The 22,918-nt window shown below is 37.5% G+C and overlaps 1 protein-coding gene across 1 annotated transcript; it reads right to left on the bottom strand.

Annotated features, from left to right (window-relative positions):
• Positions 1 to 9,447: 9,447 nt before the first annotated feature.
• Positions 9,448 to 19,734, bottom strand: lysmd3 (LysM domain containing 3). Its single transcript, XM_003216378.4, has 3 exons — positions 19,580 to 19,734; positions 16,037 to 16,321; positions 9,448 to 14,287 (listed from the first exon to the last, which is right to left on the bottom strand). Exons 2-3 carry the CDS (start codon positions 16,304 to 16,306, stop codon positions 13,721 to 13,723), a joined length of 837 nt encoding a protein of 278 aa, XP_003216426.1. The 5' UTR covers positions 16,307 to 16,321; positions 19,580 to 19,734; the 3' UTR covers positions 9,448 to 13,720.
• Positions 19,735 to 22,918: the final 3,184 nt, after the last annotated feature.

The raw sequence follows: 22,918 nt of genomic DNA, 5'->3' as shown, positions 1-22,918 counted from the left end.
AAGTTAATTTTATCTACTATTCTGATGGTGTGTGTGTGTGTGTGTATATACACACACACACACACACACACACAAACAAACTTAGGTATCTGGTGATGCTCAGGTTAGGCATTTGGTAACACAATGTAACACTATTTTTGTTCCTGGGTTATAAATGTCATTTCCTAATTGGTCCTATCATAAAAACATAGAAAAAGCGTAGTAATCTGCAAAAACGTTTTTGCTGGACATCCAGCACATTTTGCTGTAGTTTTTTAATGAATAGTCTCTCAACCAATTCAACATAGTTTGTGGCAGCCACAAAAAACAAAGTACTACATAATTAAACAGGAAATAACAATTTCAAACCAGAAACATAATTTTTCATAGATTTTGTTACATAGTGTAATTTGTGATGTCATTTATTTGAAAACCTCATTGTTTTTGGATTTTATGAAAGATCTCATTAAGAAACTGCATACAGATGTGGATAAACTAAAATTCCCATTATCCCCTGTCATTGTGGCCCAAATCACACCAGTATGCGTGCCAAGTGTGGTCCAGATCCATCCTCGGTTGGGTTCACAGTGCTCTCTAAATGTATGTGAACTATAACTCCCTACTTCCAAGGTCAATCCCCTCCAAGTCCCATCAGCATTTAATGTTGGTCATATTGTGCATGTGTGCCAAGTCTGGTCGAGTTGCATTGTTGGTGGGAGTCACAGGGCTCTCTGGATGTGGATGAACTATAACTTCCAAAATCCAGGGTCAGCCCTCCAAAAAACCACACAATATTTTCTGTTGCTCTTGGGGAGGGGGGTGTGTGTGTGTGTGTCTGTGTGCCAAATCTGGTCCAGATCTTTCATTGGTGGAAGTCACAGGGTTCTCTGGAAGTTGGAGCTGTCTTTGAAATCACCTGCCCACCTGACACAAACATACATACAGTACTTGATTTTTCCATTTTATATAAGGGACATTAGTTTACTCTACCATTATACATAATGGGATTTGAGCATCCATAGATTTGGTATCCATAGGGGTCCTGAAACAACCCCCGCTTCTATCATTGAAAAAAAAGCATTTCATATACACACAGAGAGTTCTACCCATCATATGAAGTATCCGGGTGATGTACTGGATAAATAATTCATTACTTAAAAACCTTATGCTATTCAGTAAGTAAGGCTAACACCCCGCAGCCATAACAACAGGGAGCCAATAAAAAAAATTATTTTTCAAATGCTGACTGAAAGAGCCATTTTACTTTGCTACTGAAAATATTGCACATTAGGCATCTATCATATCTCCCGTCCAAACAGTGAACCAGCCCCGAGAATGCTGCCTCTATAATTACATAACACAGTTGTTACATAATTATAAGGAAGGCAAAGAGATTGGGACTCTGAAGACACGTATTAGCAGTGACTGGTACAAAGATGCTCTTCTATACTTTTCTATTATTTACTCTATTTTTGCCCTAGTTTCCAGATAGGAAAAAAGTCATAGAGGACCTATATAGGCTTTGTATGATCCTATGGTATTGGATACTATTTACAAGATTTGGGGTTTTTTTGCTCATAATGTACATTTATTTCCTACCGTATATATACTTTATATGATGCTATAGTATGGTTTGTTAAAAATGAAACAAAAAGTGTTTTCTTAAACATTGATACACCTTTGTGACTTTTGAGCAACTCTATATATTGGAATACATGTATGCATGTGGGAGTGTCATATTTGGCCGTGCTATGCCTTGACAGAATAGTCTAGTGAGTCACATAGACGTGTGTCAGTTGCGTCCCACTGCCTGCCACACTTGGTGCACAGGAATAAAAATACACATAACTATTCCTCTGGGGAATACTAGGTTTTACTACACAGCTTCAAATAGTAAAACAGTGTGCTACTTGTTGTTTGCCTTCAAGTTTTTTTCCCCTGATTTTTAGCAATGGAAGATTCCAGAGTTGTATTGGAAGACCTAGCAAATTCCTAGAGGGGAAAAGTCCTCCAGCACAACTCCACAGTATGATGGGACCAGAATTGAAGTAGCGTTCAGTCATATTCATTATTTCACGTAGCTGCAGTCTGGTCTTAAATGTATCCCCGGTAGTTGCTTACTATGAAGGTCTTCCTAATGCTTAGGTGGAATCCATTTTCCAGTTCCTCAAGATTATTTTACTTCATATGACTCTACTGCCTTCATATAGCTGTTCAAGGGAACCCATGGATGCCACCATCCAAATGTCATAGGGCTCAGTAGGAATCCCTTAATGCCACTTTCTGTAAATGTTCCAAGTGTTTCCTTGAGAGCAAGCCTTTACAGAGTGCAGTGGAGCTTCTGAATGCAAATCCATAGCTCTGTGTGTCAATCCTCCAAATACTTTATGTCAAGAACCTGTCGGTTCCAAATAAGTTCAGGCAGGATGTAAAATACCTCAACGGATGTCAATCAGTATCAGGATTTGAGCCTTTCAGAATTATTTCGTTGAGCATTATGAATGTCAGGGCATAATATGAATACTGAACAAAATGTGATAATGTAATTGTTGCCTTGATCCTTTTAATCCTTTGCTAATAAATCATACAGTAGCATGCTAAATAGTACACCCTTAGCCTCTATGTTGTAATAGACACTATTGAAAAATCCAATTCTAAAAATTGCTAAACAAAGAGAGCAGTCTAGACCTGGATGAGCCACTTAAGATGTGGAGTACATATATTGATTGAGTGGCCAACTTATCCTTACCAGTGTCATTCAGAATTTGCAATCAGGTATGTTTTGTAGGATCTGAAATACTGCAAAAATTGAATATGTCATTTATTGTCGAAGATTTTAATGGCCAGAATCGCTGGGGTGTTGTGTGTCTTTTAGGCTGTATGGCTGTGCTCTAGCAGCATTTTCTCCTGACGTTTCGCCTGCACCTGTGGCAGGCATCTTCAGAGGATCTGATGGTGGTAAAGTAAGTAGAGAATATACCTGTGGAATGTCCAGGGTGAGAAAAAAAACAAACAATGTCTTAACCAAGTATGAAGGGTGCAAATGGCAAGCTTGATTTGCAAATGTTTTGAGTGGGATCCATCCATTCGCATGTGAGGAACAGAAGATCTGCCTAGAAGTAGCCAGGAATTTGTTCCATTTAAGTGTTTATTGCCTAGAGGCATCCTTTGGTTGGTATTCACTAACCCTTCACTGCTTGCTGCCTGGAGATCTCCTGTGTCTGGATGGTGTTCATTAGTCACTGTCTTGATTCCAGTGTTTCTCAATACTGGTAGACAAATTTTGTTCATTTTCAGAGTTTCTTCCTTTCTATTGAAATTGTCCATGTGCTTGTGGATTTCAATGGCTTCTCTGTGTAATCTGACAAAGCAGTTGAAGAGATTTTTAATGAAAGCTGTTCTTCCTCTAGTTATCCAAAATGTCTGGGTTGAGTTGAGGAAGATGGCACGATTCTTTGATCTTCGGTGTTGAAGCAACTGGTTTTGCTAGAGGTGAAACCTTACCCGAAGCAGTGTCGAAACTAAGTACCTGCATTAGGATGAAGCATTCCACTCCTATGTCAATTAGAAATAGTGGGAAAGTGAAGGGTATAGGTGGCCTTGTGTATATACATATTTGTTTTTAAGTCATTTGCCAACTTAAAGCAACCCCACACTTTTCATAGGCTTTTTACAGACAAGACAATTTGCTATTACTTTCCTCTGAAACATAGGCTACTGTCTGTATCACTACAGAGCAAATGAAAAAGAGCTAAAAACTAGCAACAGCAATATGTAAAAAAAACAAAAAAACTGCAAAGCGGGTACGGGCCATTGCTACTGCTCCACTATTCAGGCAAGAGCTTCAGGGCTGCATTTTTCTTTTTCGTATAACAAAAATATACAATGATTTTCTAACAGTAAATACCTTTACTCTTTTTGCAGTGTAACTACCTTGTTACCTTTATAGTCCAACGGCACATGGCCAATTGCTTGGGTGTGTTTTACTACAAGCTGATATCCTGTATTGTTCTGGTGCTTTTTAAAAAGGAATTAACAAGTTATTTCAATTACAGTAGAGTCTTGTTTATCCAACATAAACGACCCGGCAGCATGTTAGATAAGCGAAAATGTTGGATAATAAGGAGGGATTAAGGAAAAGCCTATTAAACATCAAACTACGTTATGATTTTACAAATTATGCAGCAAAACATGTTTTACAACAAATTGACAGAAAAAGCAGTTCAATACACAGTAATGTTATGTATAATTACTGTATTTATGAATTTAGCACCAAAACATAGCAATGTATTGAAAACATTGACTACAAAAACATTGACCACTAAAAGGCAGACTGCGTTGGATAATACAGAACGCTGGAGAAGTGAGACTACTGTATTTTCAAATAAAAAGGAAGCAAAGTGTTGCTTTTAAAAATTTGGAACTACGATAATAACAAATTACTTTTCAGGTCTTGTACCTATAACCGTAACTCATACTTTCAGGCAATAACTTTCTAAGCTTTGGTTCCATCTGTCTTTGTATGCACTTTTAAATCACACCTGTTACCTTATGGCAACCTCATGAATTCCTCAGGCAAGGAATAGAGGTGGTTTTGTTAGCACTTCCTCTGAAAAATAGCCTACAGCACCTAGTATACACTAGCAGTCTATTGTCTGTTGTTACATTTAACACTCGAATGGAACAAATTTATGCCCAGTAGTCAAAACCTTCTGTAATGGTAGTGTGAATGGTAGCGTGCTCTGGCACATGAGTCGTAGTTTGGTACAGTAAGAGCTGTTTTCAGGTGCATGCAAGGCAAATGTTGGACCCACCATTTAAACTCCTGGTACACTCAGATATGCAATCCTACACAGGTCGAGTAGCCCTTATGTGAAATGCTTGGGACCAGAAGTGTTTCATATTTTTCATATTTTAAATAATAATATTTTAAATAAATAATGAGAACATTTGGAGATGGGACCCAAGTCTAAATACAAAATTTGTTTATATTTCATATCCACCTTATACACATACCCTGGAGGTGATTTTATACACAATATTTTAAATAATTTTGTGTATGAAAATTTATATACATTGAACCATCAGAGAGCAAAGGTATCACTATCTCATCCACCCATGTGGACATTTTTGGTTTTTGGAGTATTTTGGAATTCTGGATAAGGAATACCCAATCTGTATATGATTTTTAAAAATTAAAGCCAAATGTATTGAATACAACTTGTTCCAACATTGCAGCCTTGGTTTACGTGATATTGGAACAGTCCTGTGTGTTGTCCGAATTCATACTCCCTTGAGATAACCCAATACTTAGCTAGGCTTTTAGCACAAAGCCGAACCAAGTTCTTTCCTCCTATCCTTTGATGTTAATTAAAGATGTCATAGCACTTTTTGTGCTTTACTCTCTTGTTCTCCTGTCATAACGGGAGATGTATCCTATGAAGACTTTCAGAAAATAAAGTAGGAGAAACAGGAAAGTTTTTTAAAAGGTACACTGCAGTATGAAACAAAACTCCAGGATCCATTTTTGTGTAATAGTTTTATTACAGCAATGAGGCACATAAATGTGACCAGGTTCTAGAAATTTGTAGAGTTGAGGCCAAGCTCAGTGATGAGTAAAATGAAATCCTTCAAATGTTAGACTGTGCTAAGATACAGTAGAGTCTCACTTATCCAACCTTCGCCTATTCAATGTTCTGTATTATCCGCAGTCTGCCTTTTAGTAGTCATGTTTTTGTAGTCAATCTTTTCTATATATTGTGATATTTTGGTGCTAAATTCGTAAATACAGTAGTCTCTCACTTATCCAACATAAACGGGCCGGCAGAGTGTTGTATAAGTGAATATGTTGGATAATAAGAAGATATTAAGAAAAAGCCTATTAAACATCAAAATAGGTTATGATTTTACAAATTAAGCACCAAAACATGTTATACAACAAATTTGACAGAAAAAGTAGTTCTTTACACATTAATGCTATGTAGTAATTACTGTATTTACAAATTTAGCACCAAAATATCATGATACATTGAAAACATAGACTACAAAAATGTGTTGGATAATCCAGAACGTTGGATAAGTGAGACTCTACTGTACAGTCATTACTACATAACGTTACCATGTATTGAACTGCTTTTTCTGTTGATTTGTTGTAAAACATGATGTTTTGGTGCTTAATTTGTAAAATCATTACATAATTTGACGTTTAATAGGCTGTTCCTTAATCTCTCCTTATTATCCAGCATTTTCGTTTATCCAACGTTCTGCCGGCCCGTTTATGTTGGATAAGTGAGATTACTGTAGTTTGAAAAATCAAGTGTTCATGAATGCACTGATCAAAATATGTTTGGAGGTGCAGTACTTCGGTTCCTCTAAAGGTAAAGGTAAAGGTTTCCCCTGACGTTAAGTCCAGTCATGTGTGGTGCTCATATCCATTTCTAAGCCAAAGAGCTGGCGTTGTCCGTAGACACCTCCAAGGTCATGTGGCCGGCATGACTCTACATGTCAAAAATAATTAAAACTTTCATTTTGCAAAGATTGGAAAAGATTCCCAAGAGAGTTGGGAAAGCAAGAGGGAAAAATGTAACATGCACATGAAGCAGCAGAAACCTTCTCTTAGGGTTCATAATATTTGTTTCTGGGGAAAAGTGGGATTGATAACTGTTATTTTGATTAATATTGCCCCATATATCTTTTATTTTAGTTTTTCTGGGAAAGTGATGATAGAATGTTGAGTGGTAGAGGGAAAAGGGAACATTTTTGAAGAAGTTTTTCTTGCCTTAGCAAGATCTTTTTTAAATATTAGCATTTCAAAATGTTGCTTTTGGAAATGGTTCATCTGTAGTTCTGAAGTAACTGATGGTAGTGACCTTGGGGAAGCACTTAGTTAAATAATGCAAAACGCTCATAGCCTCTTTAAAAGCCCTGCATCCCATTAAACACACATTCATACATTCATCTTGTTTTTGTGATACAGATTTGCTCAAAGGAATATAATGCAATTTCAGCAGATTCAGATTTTCTGTATTGTTGCTTAGTGGTTTCCACATAATAATTTAGTTTATATTTTCAAGTCTCCCTGCTTTACTAGTTTCTAAATGAGAAGCAGTGACATTTTTATGACAATTCATGTTTATATGAATTTGGAACAATGCAGGGTTAGTTTTTTTTTTTTTTACTTTAACAGGTGAAGTCCCAAATTCCAAAAACAGCACCAAAAGATAATGCAGATGTACTGAAAAAGATAGAGGTATTGACAATATGACTTATGAAAACAGGTAAAAAGATTAATAATTATAAAACATTTTGGAGGAAAAATACAAATGACTTGAGGGCTGTGTGGAATGATTTTCTTTTGTAAGAGACATGAGGACAAAACAATACAGGGATTTTCCAGATTGACTTTAAAAAGTGAGTTACCACAGTACAGAGCTCCTTTGGTTTCCTGGTTGTTGCCGTCTCCATATTGAGGACTATTTGTAATCATATCTTGTCTCTACATTAGGATTTTTTGAGGAATTTTGTATTTTAAATTTCATTTTGTTTTTAAAGTTCTATAGTGCAAAACAACCTTTTCACTGATGCACTATAGCAGCGGTTGTTAACCTGTGGTTCACAGACCCCAGGGAGGTCATGGTTTCCTTAGCACTGAATGCACCAAGAAATGTTATCTTTTACCGTTAAAAAACAAAGTCTAGAAAGAAAGATGGACAGTCATACGTTGATCTCAAAGGTCAGGAGTCCTTCACTAGTGGTAGAAGAAATTTTTCAACCATTATTTTAATAACTTGAATGTTTATGAATTTTATGACATTTGAAGTGCTGACTCTCCCGCTCCTCCAACTCCTGCTTTCAACTGGAAGTTCAAAGGATGGCAGACTTGTTGTTAATCTTTAAGAGGAGTTGGAAAAGAAAGGAGATGAAGAAAAATGGATGAGGAAAAACACAAAGAAAAGAACGAAGATGATTATGATGAAAGGCAAGAGCCAGAGGAATAAGATGAAGAATATCATGAAGAGGTTTTGTTTTTCTTATCTATCAGACGTGTCTGGAGCAGAGCTCAGCAATGCCCTGACACCTGGGAAATGCACATAACCTCTAAAATCTGAGAAGACTGTATTTATTTCATCCCTCTGCCCATTTTTAAGAAGTTGCTTTTGTGCTCCATTTACTGGAAATGCCTCCACTTGCTCACTACGATCTGTGGGGCACAACTTCACCAGCTTCCTGCTTATGTTTTAAGTCTAGGGTGGCTGTTTTTTTAAAAAACAAACTAGCAAACCCAGAAGTGTCTGGTTTTCCATACTTTTAAATCAAAGGAAACATTAATCAACATATACTTTGTTTTTAAAACCATTTGTCCTGTATTTTTAGTATTTCAGAGACGATATTCAGAATTAAGATGCTGGAAGCTAAAAGTCTTTTTGGTAATTTATAATGCTCCATTGCTTTAACTCTAAAACACTCGGTTCACAAGTAAATAGCATTTAAATCAATACAATTTGACAAGAAAGTAAAATATGATAAGATGGGTATATCTATCAAATGTGGCCGAAGAATGCTAGAACTGTGTTTTAATGTGGAAGAATATTTCTCAGATATCATAGTATGCTCAACATATTACTAGAGATGAATAGTTTTTCATGAAATCATTCAATCAATAGAAGAACCTTATTTGTATTTGTAACTGGCTTAGATCCTGTCCTATGGCCGGAAACATCTTTAAAAATTAAGCATTTATACTGCTGCTGACTGATTTTTTCTTCTTTTTATGAGATTTCAAACTGCCAGTTTCTCAAAAAAACAAGTGATACCCATCTTAAGGTGCTACATTTCAAATGTAAAATAATGTATTTGTTGCAGCTGGAAATAAGACCTAATATTGTGACATACTGAGAAAGTACATTAATAAAAGCACAAAATGGCATCTTGCTCCATTAATGTTCTGTAGCTGGAACAGAGAATGTAGTAATCAATCCCCATCTAGTTTGTGTCTAATTAGATTTTTTCACCCATAGCTTGGTTTCCATAGCAGAAAGGGAAGAAATAGTTTTGAAAGTACCACCAAATTCATTTTATAGGATGAATCTTTAAAGCAGTGGTTCTCAACCTGTGGGTCCCCAAGTGTTTTGGCCTACAACTCCCAGAAATCCCAGCCAGTTTAACAGCTGTTAGGATTTCTGGGAGTTGAAGGCCAAAACATCTGGGACCCACAGGTTGTGAACCACTGCTTTAGAGGAACTCTTCTTCAAAAAACATGTCACAATCCACTCCTGAAACTTGGGACAGGTTTCAAAAGCCATTGAATGCCCATTAGAACAAGCAAATAGGTAGTGTATATCCAAAAGTTTTGGTGTGCCTCAGCTAATTCTTTAAATCACAGCTGCTTCTGGGGAATACAGAACATATAGACCACACATCTTTTTGCCACTAGCTATTCACACTATTCATTCATCAGGCTAAACAAAATTACAAATATAAATTCATTTATTTGGACTTTTGCTTCTGTACTTTCCAAAAAAAGGCAGTTAGGTCAATAGCATTTTATAAATTACAAAACATATGAAAGACTTAATTATTCAAAGGGCATTTGTGGCAGTGTTTCTAGGAATAACCAATCAATTTTTCTTTATATGGCTTATCATACAAAATACAAGTTGACTGATTAAATACATGTCATAATTCAATATTATGGTCAACTTCCTCTTCCCAACCCCAAAGGTATCCTGATCTTATGTATTTCATATCTGCTTCATGAGAACTTCTTAAAACAAGACTGAAGTGCTGTTGAAAGAAATGGGGCTTATCGACACATAGTAAAGTTTAAACAACTTCATATGTCAGAATGGCATTAGCACCCACTATAACATTTCATTACATAATCTAATATTCCAAATTTTCCATAATATTATATTTGGTTTTAGTACCATTTCCCAAACCATAGGTTTACATGATGACAAGTTCAAGTCTGAAACAAACGATTTTGGAGAAAAGCAATACATACAGCAACCAAATACATGAAGGGAAGTCAGCTTTCATTTTCTTAATGCCACAGCAAAATGTATACTCACAAAACAACCCAATAAGACAAACAGGCACTGATAACAATAAATCAGTAGAGACCTTCCATTTCATAAATACAATATTAATCTTTTTCATAAAATTTAGCAGGTTTGTGGTTAAATCATGAAAATAAGGCACAGGCCCTTGAGCTATGATGAAGCCCAAGTTTGCATTTTTGGTACATAATACTAGTCAGTCATTATGATTATTTTTCTGTTTTACATATGCATCATTTTCAAACACCATAGCTCTTGGCTATCATCATAAAAAGAGAACTACAGCTGCAATGCTTTAACCACATCAGTCTTGGTAACTCAAGGACATCTCTATTGTAAACCCATATGGAATTTTCTTGTGCCTTGACTTACAAACAGGTAATGCTCCATACATCATGCCTACTATACCATAAAGCAATGTTTACATTTCTTGAAGTGACACAGATACATGTTCTCACTGCTCTATTGTAGTTCCCTTTTCATATGAATTTCTTTTCCTACAAGCCAAGTTAAGCACGAATAATCACTGAAAGTCCTCCAATTTTTAATATGTGATCTGATGAATGCACATCATCAGGTGCGTCTGAAGAGCTATTGAATAGCTAATAAATGAAGCCAGATATGATTAAAAAGGTCAGTTTCAATGATAAAGGCTCTACAAATGGAAAAATAGCCTCCACTACCTGATCCATAAACAGATCGCTAACTGAAGAGGTCAATTCAGTTGTTTACAACCTGTTGCTGCAAATTCTCCCTTCTACTCTCTTTTCTTTTCATGCCTATACACTAAATGTAGCTCTGGTTGTGCATAATTGTACTTTTCAGATGGGAAAAGAATTACAAATAGGCACTGGAAGAGCCATCCTATTAAAGATAATGTGCACATGGATCCTAGATAGTATTCCTTTTAAGTGTGCATCCAATTCAGAAAAACTGGCTAGGAGAGCATGGAGTTTTAATTTTAAAAAGCAATTTTCCCAAGCTCCAAGATTCCAATATTGTCGATTTTAAAGAGCAGTATTACACCACTTTTGCCTGAAGTGCAGAGAGGTTTCAAGAGATTTCAGTAAGAGCAAGAATGGTGAGAGGTCTTAAATTATGTCAGTACACAAACTAGTTATGGGCTTCGCTTTCCTTTTGGTCTTTATAAAATTCTAGAAATATAAAATGGAATAATACAGTGAGAAGCATCTGCTGCAAACAAGACACAGTAGAGCAGATCCTCCAAATCCAAGGGCTTGAAAGCAGCCCTAGCTTTACTATGTTTAAAAGATTCACACTAGTTTTCAATGTTTAGTTATAAATACTTTCTAAGGTTTTTGTTGTTGAAAAATATACTTTTATGATCCCCCTCCCTGTTTTTCATAGCACATAGCTGATTAAGTTTTTGAGAACTTAAATGCCTATATAATATTTTTGAAATTTTGGTTTGCCTTCATTAAAGTATTGCCTACCTCAAGATTTTGATTTTTTTAAATTCATGAATCATCATAACCATTTTTTGTTTTCTTATATATAACACAGATGCTCTGCTTCTATTTTTTCAATAATCTGATGAACATTTTACCATGACGTAAACTACAGTATTACATATCATGTAAACACACTGATCCAGAAAGGTGCAAAATCAAAAGCATCCAAAAAGCATAAACTTGCCCAAGATGAAAGCATGCTGCTGTTCAGGAAAAGAGAACAGAGCTGTGGTTACAGAATGCACACAGTAAAATTATTATGTGAAAGTGCTTTACTGAAATCTGTTCAGTAAATTGCTTTGCATGCTAATAAGAGGAAGCATCTCAATACCCTTATTTAGCAAGCACTTGCCCAATATCATAAATTGCTATTGCTAAATCAAAACAATTCAGTAGACAGTTATCTGACAATTGCTTCAGCTATCCATGTATATCAAGGGAAAATATAGCATATAAACTTGTCCCAATTGAAGGTTTACATTTAATATTGGATTTTTCATGGTTTTAAAAAATGCTACGAAGGTGCTAAGCAAATTTTAGATTGCACATGAGTTTACAAAATAAGTGATAATAGCATTTTGCCGAATAGTTTTACATTCAGCATCTTAAAAAGATAAGGTTTACCATTACACTGTTCTTAAACTATAGCATAATTCTTAAAATGAATGTAGTTTCTTTACAGTTCAATAACATGCTAGAAATTTAGGCCTAAATCCAATTGCAAATTGCAACAGGACTGCTGGAATCAATGGAGTTTATATAGATGTTGACCTAGCAAATTCCCACTGAATCTTCTATAATTCCAGCTAACAACTGGATTCTGGCTTTTCTAAAGGCTGAGTGCAGCACTGGGCTTTAGAGCCAGAATCCAGTTAACCTATGTGCTCCACCACCAACTCTCTGGCTTTAGAGCTTGGAGACCTACAAAGCCCTCCAGATGAACTGCAGCAATCAGTAATCCTACTCATTTAGAATTAATGCAGTTTGACTCTACAATGCTATGGAGTCACTGGGTTTGTAGTTTGGCAAATCACCAGCACTATTTGGCAGCAGAGGCTAAAGACCTCATAAAACTACAAGCCCCGTGATTCCATAGCACTGAGGCATGGCAGTTAGTCATGTCAAACGGCATTAATTCTACAGTGGAAATGCAAACTATGCTGCTAGGACTTATTGTACAATTTCTAGAAGGCTATGTGACTGTCTCTCCTTGTCATGTTTCACCTGGGATTTTGAAGCCACAATTGATTTTATGGGCATAGCATCTATTTAGAAGGCATAAAACTTTTCATGGAAGAGAATAACTATGCTTGGGGAAAATACTGTGCTCTCATAATGGCTAAATGCATCTTACACACAATGTGCATGTACTGGAGTTCCACTGTTTTTGAAATTACGGAGAAAGTGAGAAAAAGACACTGCCCCTCCTCTGTTCTAAAACAAATTGGTGTACATACACTTCCAGCTTCATATAGATACACAAAGTCACAGCCTTCAAAACGGTAACAGGAGATGAAGGAGAGCAATTTTGGAATAGAGAAGATAACACTGTTTAAACGCCCATTTCTCATGGTTTCCTGCTCAAAGCTATTCCCCTCTTAAATCTGTTTAAGGAAAAAAGGGGTTTCAATACTGTTGCACATCTTCACATGCCACGTGTGGTTAGTCCCATGAGTCATTGGCCTCACAGACAACTATAATAATCAGTAGTACAGAGAACTGAACTTATTCAGCACATCTGAGAAGACAAATTATTTCTAATCCCTGTATTATTCTCATGGTGGAAGAGAACAGGTTGTCCTTTTAAAATACACAGTGCCTGAAATTTATTGTTATTTGAAATTGTAAAGGTAATCCTGTACAGAAAACTTACACAATGTCTCAACTCATTGTTTTTCAGCATACATGATCGAAGTTTTTATGAAGTTAAGATATTTCCATTCAAAATTGTTTCATTCCCATTACTTTAAATGGGAGCATAGCATCTTAGATGGAAGCATTTTAGTGTACTTAACATCAACATACTGAATTTGTCAACACCACTTGTACCACTTTTCTACATATACAGCAAGATTGTAGAAGTGTCCTTGTACCATCACAAAAGATAGTTACTTTTCAAACTGCACACAGGACCCGTTGTTCTTTTCCTCTTTGAAGAATGTGGTGAATGGATGTTCATACCTTTAGTTTGTGGAAAGAAACCTTCAAATTTCATGAAATCTGCTGATTTATTCCATTTTCTAATGGTTTTGATGGGGATGTCACTGAAGAATATTCCACTGTAGAATGGTGACTGACATCCACTTTAACTAAAACTTCATAGTATAGAAGATAAAAAACGGGTGTTATTATGCCTACTACTACCATTATCACCACAGCGGTCCACCATCCTATTCCCCAGTCTGCTCCATAATAAGGATCTTTCCGTTTACTGGTTTTACCATCTGGCTCAAAGTTTGATTGCTGGGTAGACAAGGCAGAAACAACTTCATTAAGGTTCTCTCTCTTTGTTGCATTACATTTCACTATTTGCTCTATATCACGATCTACCTCTTTCAGGAAGCTACCAACAGTCTCAGTGGAGAATGGCTCAGTAGCTAGTGATGTGTCTGGGAATTCTGCAGGGAATGAAGTAGAAGCCGATCGTGAAACTTGTCTTTTTGGAAAGCAGTGTGTCTCAGTCAGTACACTGAACTTCTTCACTGGAATTTTAATCGCTCTTAGTGCAAAGAAGTCCTGATCTGTAATAAGATTGTTCACCCTTTTAATATCTGCTACCTAAAACAAAAAGTATGAGGAAATGAATTAGTTTTTTTTAAAAAAAAAACAACAACACAATATTCAATCCAAATTATAAGTTTTAGTGATGTAAATAGCACAAAATCTGGCTACATGTTACTGCTGAACAATTGGTCAGCAATTTTAGTAATTATAGGAAGGAAACCTTTGGAATCTAGAAGAACAATCCCAAAGGGCAGAGCCAAGGCGACTGGGAGCATTACCTCATTCTTGACTACCTGGTAGTTTAGAAAGGGGAAAGACTGCTGAGTGAATAAAAGCAGTAAGGTGTAACTATTTGCCTAAGGAAAGAAATAGTATCATAGTCTAGTCATGTCTGACTCTGTGGGTTGGTGTTCATCTCCATTTCTAAGCAGAAGAGCTGGTGTTGTCTGTAGACACCTCCAAGGTCATGTGGCCGGCATGACTGCATGGAGTGCCGTTACCACTCATAAACAGCATTTGATTGACAACGGACATGACACATTTACCAATAATGTGGACTGGGATCTTAAGAAGTGCATTATGTGTATCCTATTATCTTGTATTTGAATAATACAGTCAACTTCCATGCCATATTATAAATTTTAAGACTTATCTCTTTAAGAAAAAGGTTTTCATGTAAGAGAGTATTTTTGAAACCTAAGACCCACAACTTTTGATCACAATGGGGTAGCTTGAAATTTTCACGATATCTTTCAGGCCGTTGCTATACCATTTTGATTTTTTAAAAGTAATCATTGCACTTTCCTTCATGTAAATAAGGTATCTGGGTTGTGTCAGTGTGTTCATATACAAAACAGGAATAATGACCTCCACTTGAAAAACATGTTTGGAACAGGGAAACAACAGACCTTACAATCTCTCTTTTCCTAATGACCCAGGCAATATTGATTCATGATTATCAAACAATTAAGTGTAAATGCCAAGCATGGCTGATTTTACAGGCAGGTGAGTTCGACAACCACCAGCCAAGGGCTCTGAGATTACATTTCATTTTCTAATTACAGTAAAGTAGGGCAAAATACATCCATCAGTCTTCAATTTCTTAACCCCTGTAACTTGTTCAAATTACGAAAGTATTTACTATAATAATGAATGAGGACACGCAGGCAGCCAGTGGCACCAGTGCCCCCTTCATGCCCTCTTCCCAAACCACTCATTGGCCTTGGAGATATACACAGGAGGGGTTCAGTTGTCCTTTGCACTTGAAAACAAAGAAGCAGCATTTGCTCTTATTGGAAAGGGGAGGTGATGGTTGTTTCTTTGGCTCCAGTTTGTAAGGATCACTGGCTGGCTCAAAGCACACTCCGTGGCTATCAGTGGCCTAGAAGAGATGTGCCAGGTAGCTTCTTTCTACCCTTATGAATTCAGTGTAAGAAAAGCAGTTAGTGTCTCCTGGAGTAGTTCTACTGGATCTCAAGCAAGGCCTGTAAAAACTGGTTCTTGTGGTTCCTAGGGATGAGTCAGTTCAGCCATTCATGTTTCCTCACACATGGATGTACTTGTACCAAGTCATTATTTCACCTTACAAAAGAGCAATGACCTTTAATCACTATTGTCAATAGATCTTGAACTTTCTATGCTAGTATGATATGCTTCATTCTGAAGAGAGGAAAAAATATGAAAACTTGGGTAACTCAAGCTATTTATAATAGTAAAAGACATTTAATCATATATATAAATTTTAACACTGTTTACATGTCCCTCAAAATTAACTTTAATGGATAGAATGTCATGCAGACTTACTGAACAACAGTATTGGAGAGCTATGGCATTTAATGTGTCTCCTTCTTGTATATCCTTTGTTATAAATACAATATCATCCAATCTCTCTCTTGATGTACTTCTTCTGACTTTCTCCCTTCCCCGGGGCCGCAGTTCGTACACCTCCACTTCATCTTCCAACACATCACTGTCAGAATTGATACCATTCCCAAATGGATATGAATGGCTCTCCACTGCAGGCTGCACTACAGCTGGAGGCTGGAAACTAAAATTCTGACTTTTCCCCGTCATCCTATAAGGAGAACTCTAATAATAGAAGAAAAACAGGGCAACAAGTGAGAAGGGAACCATTCAAAGTTTAGAACTGATCAAAATATAATATACATGCCTAGTAGAATGATAATGTAAGTATTCTTTCATCTTTTACATAATTGCTGTTTATGTTTAACTGTTTAACAAGCATTGGCTTGCTAGATTTTAGCATGAAAAATAAGGTAAATGGCAATAATCATTTTTAAAAAAACATTTCCAGACTCTGGGGGAAGGGGCTATGTTTGTTTTGGACCACAACTTTTAGAATAGTCCGGGAGATTGGGATCGGTAGAATTCTGGAAGTTGGCACTCCCCCCCCCACCCCCACCCCCCAAAAAAGTAAACTTCCCAAGCTCCTCCTGTTCTGTATTAATTTTTGGAAGAAGTGACAAAAAAAAGAGGGAAACCACTAGGGATGATGTGGCTAGAAGTAAAATATGTAAGCAATCTCTCAACTTTAGCTAGCTATAAACAAAGTGTTTGGACTGTCTGGGAGTCCTGGAAGTTGGAGAATGCAACAGATTTCTGATCAAAGAATTACTGAGGCTTCACCACATTCTCCTCAACATCAACATCAACATCCACTGGATGTTGATGTCTAGGGGACTATCTGGATTAATATCCTGATACTCCTCTAGACATGGTACCTCCTCTACTGACATGGTATTTATTGATAACACTATGTGACATGATTTTTGTTCTTGGGTTATAAATGTCATTTTCTAATTGGTTCTATCATAAAACAGGGAAAACTTTTATTGAACTGCAACAACTTTGTTTTTGCAAGACATCTTGAGACACGTTTTTGCTATAGTTTTTCAATGAGTATTTCATAAGAGACTCAACCACTTCAACATAGTTTGTGGCAGCCACAAAAACAAAGTTTCTGGAGATAAAAACTACTTTAAAATATGGTAAGTACAGCAAAATTAAACAGGAAATAACACTTTCAAACCAGGAACAGATTATTTTTCAGATTTTGTCACACAGTGTAATAAGTAATTCATTAATACTTTGATCAGAAATCTGTTGCATTCTTGCTAAATTCTCCAACTTCCAGGACTCCCAGGTAGTCCAGACACTTTGCTTATAGATAGCTAAAGTTGTGAGGCTATTTACATATTTTACTTCTGGTCACATCATCCCTAGTGGTTTCCCTCTTTGTGTCACTTCTTCCAAAAAATAACACAGAACAGGAGAAGCTTGGGAAGTTAATTTTTTGGGGGGAGTGCCAACTTCCGGAATTGCATTGCACTTGTTATGTTATTTATGTTGTAAGCCGCCCTGAGACCCTTGGAGGGAGGGGGTCCATGCAATCCCTCCCTCCAAACTTTGACACTTTGTTCCTCTTCTGTGCCTTAGAATCATTTCCAACATAGGGCACTCTTAAAGCAAATCTATCAAAGAGTTTTCTGGACCTGAGAATATGTGATTTGCCAAGGAATCATACACTTATTGAAAAGGAAAAATGATGTCATATCCATATGACAAATGTGAATTTCCATGAACATGTGGAGACCACCTTTTGAAAACCACTAGTCAAGAAAAGCGTGACCTTGTTTGAAGTCAACCCTTTGAACAAATGATATTCATAAGCATTCATGTAATGGCACACTGGTAACTCAGCTGTTAAACTGAAGAACTATGTCTCTGAACTGGCAAGGACAAAGGCATGCCACTACAAAAAATATATTTGATTAGCAGAGGATGATTGTTTCTTTGAAGTTGAAATGGCAGTTGTAATTGTAATTGTAATTGCCCAAAAGATGTACGCTCCCTTGGAACTTCTTAGTTTAAAATATGCTCTCAGAGATTTTTAAAAAGTCTTCTCTGAGAAATAACATATTTTGTTTACTCACAAACATCTTGTATTAATGCACTATGCAGGCACATTACTGATTTTAGTTCAGTTAAAATAGGATGTAGTTTCTGTGTGTGTGTTGAATACACAGGATATCATTCTTTTTTTAAAAAAAATAAATGTTTTCAAAAAATAATTAAAAAGAAATGGGAAGAGATTGGGTAAAATTAGGGATAGGGAATAAGGAAGGGGGGTAGGCAAGAAAGTAGGGAAAAGGAAGGGGAATATTTGTTATTTCCATTCTTCTTCTTTGCATTACAATAATGTTCTTTTAATTCTTCTTAAATTATTATATGTCTTCCCCAATATTTTTTAAATTAAGTCCAGAGTCTTTCAATCTTACAGTCCCATAATTCTTATTTTTCCTCCTTCAACTGTAATTTCATATAATCCTTCAAGGGTCACCAATCAGTGTTATAGGTCTCCCTATATGTTTCTTCATTAAAAAGGTTAATCTGTCTATATCCATAATTTCCATTATTTTGTCTAACCATTGATCTTTTGAAGGAACTTTTGATTTCCAAAGTCTGGCTGTAGTCAAGTACATGAACAGAATATCTTTATTAATGTCCAGTTCCAGTTCCTTATCTGTCATACTCAATTAAAAAATATTCTTTCTTCATTCGAATTTTTATTTTTAAGATCTTTTGGCTTATCTCTTGTATCCTTTCCCAGTAATTAGTGGCTTTTTTGCAAGTCCATCACATTACAGGGTATCATTCTTAATCAACAGTCCATAGTCTTTAGGTATAGTTGTACTCACTGAAGTCCGTAAGCCATAATTTTCTACTGAAGTCATAACCACAACATGCATCCACCTCCACTGAGGTGTAAAGCAGACAGGCATCCACCTCCACTGAGGAGACAGCAGATACATCCACCTGACACTTTGCTGTTCTTCTGTGCCTTAGAATCCTTTCAAACATATGGCACCCTTAAAGCAAACTTATCAAAGAGATTTCTGGGGCTGAGAATATGTGATCTGCCAAGGGTCGGCCAGCGGGTTTCATGCCAAGTGGAGATTAATACTTTTTCCTACAGAGCTGTAGTCCAGCACTCCAAACATTACATCACATTAGTCCTGCTAAATCAAGTTGTATGATGACTAAACTCCTGTGTAAATCCCACTAATTCATGGGGTCTATCCCAGACCTGGGCAAACTTGGAGCCCCGCAGGTGTTTTGGACTTCAACTCCCACCATTCTTAACAGCCTCAGGCCCCTTCTTAAGCGGCTGAGGGGGGAAAAAGAAAAGGCCTGAGGCTGTTAAGAATGGTGGGAGTTGAAGTCCAAAACACCTGCAGGGGCCAAGTTTGCCCACGCCTGGGTTGTCTGTAATCCTTGAGGTGGAAAATGCATGAGTAACTGCCCCATAAAGCGACCCCGAAATACCTGTCCGTCTTCGGGGCGACGTCATGCCAGAGGCCTCCTCCCACTGCGCTTCTTCACTCAATGACAGGCCTAGGCCCCGCTCAGCGCGAGGAAGGAAACAGCAGCGCCGGCGCCACGTCTGCAAATAAGCCCCGCCCCCTTCCAGAGGGCCAACGGGAGGCCAGGGAGCTTTGCGCAGGCGCAAAACCGTTGACTGAGTCAAAAGTCTATTTCTATACAGGCTCAACGTTGCTCCCTTCGCGGATAAGTGACCTTTTGTTGCGCATGCGCTCTGTGGTTCACCCCTTTTCATCTCTGCTGAACTGTGGAAGTTTCAAGGCTCAAGTTAGGGAGCGCGAATGAGGATGTTGCATTAATGTAATGTGTTGTCGAAGGTTTTCATGGCCGGAATCACTGGGTTGCTGTGCGTTGTCCGGGCTGTATGGACATGTTCCATAAGCACTCTCACATCTCACATTCGCCCACATCTATGGCAGGCAACCTCAGAGGTTGTGAAGTATATTGGAAACTAGGAAAAGAAGGTTTATATATCTGTGGAAAGTCCAGGATGGGAGAAAGAACTCCTGTCTGTTAATATTGCAATTAATCACCTTGATTAGCATTGAAGTTTGCAGCTTCAAGGCCTGGCTGTTTCCTGCCTGGGGGAATCCTTTGTTGGGAGGTATTAGCTGGCCCTGATTTGGTGGTCCCTATGTAGACTTGTCCACAGCTGCAGGGTATATGGTAGACTCCTGCCGAGGTGTCCTTTGCTGAACATACTGCCCATGGATGTGGGTAAAACGTCAGGAGAGAATGCTTCTGGAACATGTCCTCACAGCCCAGAAAACTCACAGCAACTCTTGAATTAATGCAGTTTGACAATATGTTGACTGCCATGGCTCAGTGCTTTGGAATCCTAGCAATTATAGCTTGGTGAAGCATCAGGACTTTTTGGCAGAGAAAGTTAAAGGTCTTGTATGGCGCCATGGCAGTTAAAGTAATGACAAACTGCATTAATTTTCGAAAACACCTGGATTGCCGAAGTTTGCCCATGCCTGGTGTAGATGTAACCTGAGTCTGGGTGCAAGCTGCTCGCAATACAGATCTTTTCTTAAAAATTCAAGGTCATACAATCTGGCCTATATAAAAGGATTACAACTAAATTTGAAATCAGATGCCAGTAAACATTTCTATTGAAGAATTGACATAGCTACTTCCTTGATCCCCCCCAACCCCTATAAAATTATTATTATTATTATTATTAATAATAATAATAATAATAATAATAATAATAATTCATTTGTAACCCACCCTATCTCACCAGGGGAACTCAAGGTGGTTTCTAGCAAAAGTGGCCAACATTCAGTGCCAAAACAGATAAACAACAAATGAACTCAAAAACAATAAATAAAAACAACCACAGTATAAAATTAGAATAACTAATAAAAATAACCAAAAATTATTTAAAAAGAACAACTTATATAAACAAATTGTAATTGTGTTGTTGAAGGCTTTCATGGCCAGAATCACTGGGTTGCTTTGAGCTTTCTGGGCTGTAGGGCCATGTTCCAGAAGCATTCTCTCCTGATGTTTCGCCCACATCTATGGCAAGCATCCTCAGAAGTTGTGAGGTGTGTTGGAAACTAGGCAAGGGAGGTTTATATATCTGGAGGAGTTGAGGTTCACAGATTCTTTTTGCACAGTATGCCAGGGCTTTGATTGTGCTTCTTTGTTGACTTGGGAGATGGTTGGAGTTTTTATGTAGGTATCTATCAGTGTATGTAGGTTTTCTGTTAACTGTGCGGCCCAATTGTTGATTGGGTTTGGGGATGACTAGGACATCTAGAAATGGCATTTTTTCCTTCATTTTCTTTTTCCGTGGTAAATTTTATGTTTGGGTGGATGCTGTTGAGGTGGTCCAGAATCTTGTTTAGTTCTTCTTCATGGCTCCAAATGGTGAAGGTGTCATCCACATATCTGAACCAAATCAAAAAAGAAGCACAATTAAAGTCCTGGCATATGTCCAAAAATAATTTGCAAACCCAACTCCTCCAAGGTGAACTGGACCACTTAAACTGGGCTCTACAGGCCAATGGACTCCACCACAGACATCAGAAGAGCTGCAAGACCAAGAACACACCAGTTAAAGTAAAGAGAGTAAAGACAAAGATCTACCCAGAGGAAAAGTGTTATTTCCATACACATCAATGGAACCACTGACTGCATAGGAAAGCTGATGAAGAAACACAAGCTATAAACTATCTACAAACCCATTTAAAAAATCCAACAAATGCTATGTTCAGCAAAGGACAAGAGGGATCCTCTCAGCTCTGCAGGAGTCTACCCTGTACCATGCAGCTGTGGACAAGTCTACATGGGGACCACCAAACGCAGCATTGCCCAGGCACAAAACAAGAAACATGAAAGGCACTGCAGACTAGCTCAACCAGAGAAGTCAGCCATAGCAGAGCGCTTGATGAACCAACCTGGACACAGCATATTATTTGAAAACACAGAAATGCTGGACCACTCCAACAACTATCATGTCAGACTACACAGAGAAGCCATTGAAATCCACAAACGTGGACAATTTTAACAGAAAGGAGAAAACCATGAAAATGAACCAAATCTGGCTACCAGTATTAAAAAAAACTCTAAAACCAGGACAGTAAATAAAGAGCCACACTCAAAAAATAGGGGAATTCCAGACAGGAAACAGAGCCAGCTAATACCTCCTAACAAAAGATTCCCCCAGGCAGGAAGCAGCCAGGCTTTGAAACTGCAAGGCCATTCAGTCTAATCAAGGTGACCGATTGCAAAATTCACACTTGCCTCAAACAGGCAAGAGTTCTATCTTCCATGCTGTACATTCCACAGGTATATAGACCTCACAACGTCTGAGGATGCCTGCCATAGATGTGGGCAAAACGTCAGGAGAGAATGCTTCTGAAACATGTCCATACATCCTGGAAAACTCACTGCAACCCAAAGCGTAATACGGTTGCCACAAGTGGACACACAAACACTGAGGGTGCATCTACACTGTATAATTAATGCAGTTTGGCCTTACTTTATCTGCCATGGCTCAATGCTATGGAATCCTGGGAGTCGTAGTTTTATAATATTTTACCTTTACCAAAGAGTGCTGCTGCCCCAGCAAATTACAAATTCCAGGATTCCATATAATTGAGCCACGGCAATTAAAGTGCTTTCAGACTGCATTGACAGATGTGTGGGACTGTTCAGAAATGTGGATGAAAAAATCAGATGTGTATCTTTATTTAAAACATTACAGGCAGATCTTTAGCAGAACAATTTTATTTTAAAATACTGGAAGTACAGCAAGAAAGAAAGTCCTCC

Source organism: Anolis carolinensis, chromosome 2 (genome assembly GCF_035594765.1).
Source record: "Anolis carolinensis isolate JA03-04 chromosome 2, rAnoCar3.1.pri, whole genome shotgun sequence".
Lineage (NCBI taxonomy): Eukaryota > Metazoa > Chordata > Lepidosauria > Squamata > Dactyloidae > Anolis > Anolis carolinensis.
This window is presented reverse-complemented; position numbering and strand designations above follow the sequence as displayed.